This window comes from Charadrius vociferus, unplaced genomic scaffold (genome assembly GCF_000708025.1).
Source record: "Charadrius vociferus isolate BGI_N301 unplaced genomic scaffold, ASM70802v2 scaffold266, whole genome shotgun sequence".
Taxonomy (NCBI): domain Eukaryota; kingdom Metazoa; phylum Chordata; class Aves; order Charadriiformes; family Charadriidae; genus Charadrius; species Charadrius vociferus.
Window position 1 is genome coordinate 2,863,018 of NW_009649114.1, and position 2,779 is coordinate 2,865,796.

The 2,779-nt window shown below is 45.3% G+C and overlaps 1 protein-coding gene across 1 annotated transcript; it reads left to right on the top strand.

The window, feature by feature from the left end:
- Positions 1-108: 108 nt before the first annotated feature.
- Positions 109-2,363, top strand: OARD1 (O-acyl-ADP-ribose deacylase 1). Its single transcript, XM_009888253.1, has 6 exons — positions 109-193; positions 519-577; positions 1,115-1,259; positions 1,416-1,474; positions 1,834-1,946; positions 2,261-2,363. The coding sequence occupies exons 1-6, from the start codon at positions 109-111 to the stop codon at positions 2,361-2,363; spliced, it is 564 nt and encodes a 187-aa protein (XP_009886555.1).
- Positions 2,364-2,779: the final 416 nt, after the last annotated feature.

Consider the following 2,779-nt stretch of genomic DNA (forward strand, 5'->3'; position numbering starts at 1 on the left):
CATAGAGAGGGCGGGCCTCCGGCTCGCCTAGAGAGGCGAGCGGCGGCGGCCATCTTTGTGTGGCGATAGGGCCCCTGTGGCGGAGCGGAGGAAGGAGTGGGTTGGCCGATGTGGGGAGCGCTGGGGAGGTTCTTCGTGGCGCAAGCCCCGGCCCGGCGGATCGTTCTTCACGCCGTGCCCGCGGGGGTGGCCTGCTGAAGGGTTTCCTGAAGGGGTGGGGGTGACTCGGAGGAGGATGGAAGGCCTGTGGTTGCCGGTTGTGTGGTGACCCACGACTGAGGGCCTCTTTGCACCTCATGGGCTGGAGATGTGGGGCCGCAGTGGGAGAGCTTGCACTGCACTATTGGGGGCTACTAGTCTCCTCCTTTTGTATTTTCAAGGGGGTGTCTTGATTGTTGTAGCTGTCCTGTAGATGAAGTAGGCTCAGCCTCGCACCTTCTGGCATACCAGCTTATTCCCTATTTTGGGGTTCCTAATAATTCCGTTTTTCTCTCTTGTCATCTTTCTAGCTGGAGGAGTCCTCACCGTAGCCCATGTTACCATGGCCACCCACTTTTCCAAGGATCAGGAGGAGAGAGTGCGTAGAAACTGGGTTACCTGGGCTACTGCTTTGATGTGTGTCTCTGTAGGGAGACCTTCCAGTGCTACTAACAGTGTGGCAGCTGGCTGTACCATGTAGCTTTTTGGAGGACAGTGGCTGAAACTGCTAAATTTCTTCTGGTTTTGTGCTTATGTCAGTGATGCAGGTATTGTACAACAGTACAGAACTTATCTGCTTAACTGAATGTCTGGGGATATCCAGCACTGGCACACTGATAGTATGCTAAAGATGTGCACTAATCAAGTTGTACTCTCTGTTACATAATTTTCTTTTTTAAGCATTGATTCTGTAAAATCAACTGCTGAGCTGGCACGTGATACTCGTAACTGATCTTGTAGAAAAGACAGTTGTCTGTATATTGGGTTCATAATTCATGCCAACGCATTTATTTGTGAACTGCATTTTGAACTCAGTGCCTTACACTCCTTAGTGTACAGGCTTGCCTGATTTCCTCTTACCTGAGTTGGCATGCAGCTTATTTTCATGTACCCTTCTTTTTGTGGTGTTTTCCAGATCAAGTGTGTTAAGGGGGACCTTTTCTCGTGCCCCCAGACGGATGCGTTGGCTCATTGCATCAGCGAGGACTGTCGCATGGGTGCAGGCATAGCTGTTCTTTTTAAGAAAAAGTTTGGAGGCGTACAAGAGCTGTTGGATCAACGTGAGTGATAACACGTGGGGTGGACATGCAGGAGCTGAAGGGAAAACCTTGATTTCCAGCAGTAAGGGTATTCCAAGCTACTTGGGGTGCAGGGGGAATTATGTAGTGGAATGTAACTTTTTTTTAAAAAATACCTTCTTAATTTTTTCACTTTAGAAAAGAAGACTGGGGAGGTGGCAGTTCTCCAGAGAGAGGACCGATACATTTACTACCTGGTAAGAGTGGGACGTTACTCACGCACTTTCCTGTAACCAAACTCTGTTAGATACGATGATGAGGGCTTTAATAGTTGTGGGGTTTTTTAATTTCTTCTAAATAAAAAGCATGAGATGTATTGCTCAATCTTGCTTATCAAGAAGAAGCCACACTCTCACATATGTATATGTAAGTTTAAATTGACAGATCTAACTGCTAAATGACACACTATTTTAAGCTGTGAATCATAGTTCTTTTTCCTTTCAGAGTAGCAAGTCTGTGTGTGGAGTTTCAGAGCGTAGTGGAATGAGTTTTTTAAAAAGAAAATTTTGCAGTGATTATGCCAAAGGCACAACTGACCTTCTACATTTATACTTAGATTACGAAGAAGAAAGTTTCTCACAAACCAACATATGAGAATATGCAAAAGAGCTTAGAAGCCATGAAAGCTCACTGTCTGAACAATGGAGTTACTGACATTTCCATGCCTAGGTAAGAAAATTAGTTACTGCAGTGTAAATGCTTCAGTGTTTCTTGCACAGTAATATGTTTGAGAGATGATCCCCTGCTGTGAAATAAGAGTTCAAGTATCCACTTCAACTGTGCAAATGAAATTTGCATTTCTCAGTGTGTTTAAATGATAGCAAAACATACAGGCTTGGTTGTTTCCTTATTTTAACTGCAATATGTTGGTTTATGGTGAGCTGAGTTAGTGCTATGTAAAATTGTAGCTGCTTGAAGGGCTAATTGTTCGTAGCATGCTCCAAAAGAGGCCATTACAGCTGTTTTGATGTCTTATTTTACAGGATTGGATGTGGACTTGACGGCCTGGAGTGGAATAAAGTTTCAGCAATACTTGACCAAGTGTTTGAAGACACAGATATAAAGATCACAGTTTACAGTCTGTAAGCCAAAGAGTTAAGGAGAGCCCATTTCCCTTGCTTTCAGGAGTGGAAAACTGTTAACTGCTGAGGGGGAAGCCACATGCTGAGCACATTCTTTGTCTGCGGGTAGATCACTCTTGTGTTGTCAGTGGCAGGGGCTTTTAACAATAACAAAAAAAAAAAAAGCTCCAGAGCAGCTAATTTGGGGTGTAGCGTTCAGGGAGCTTGTGAAGAAGCTTGCGGTAACCCTCAGGGAATTCCTAGTCTGTCCCAGCAAGCCACGAGATGTCACTGGTCCTCCACGGAGCACCTGACTGCACTAGAGCTTCTTAGAGCTGACGGTTCCTATGCAGAGTGAAATTGGAGCTGCCTGTTGCTTGGGTATTTGTTGGTTTGTAGTTATGGTTGATAACGATGAGCTGTGAGCCCTGTCACTTACTT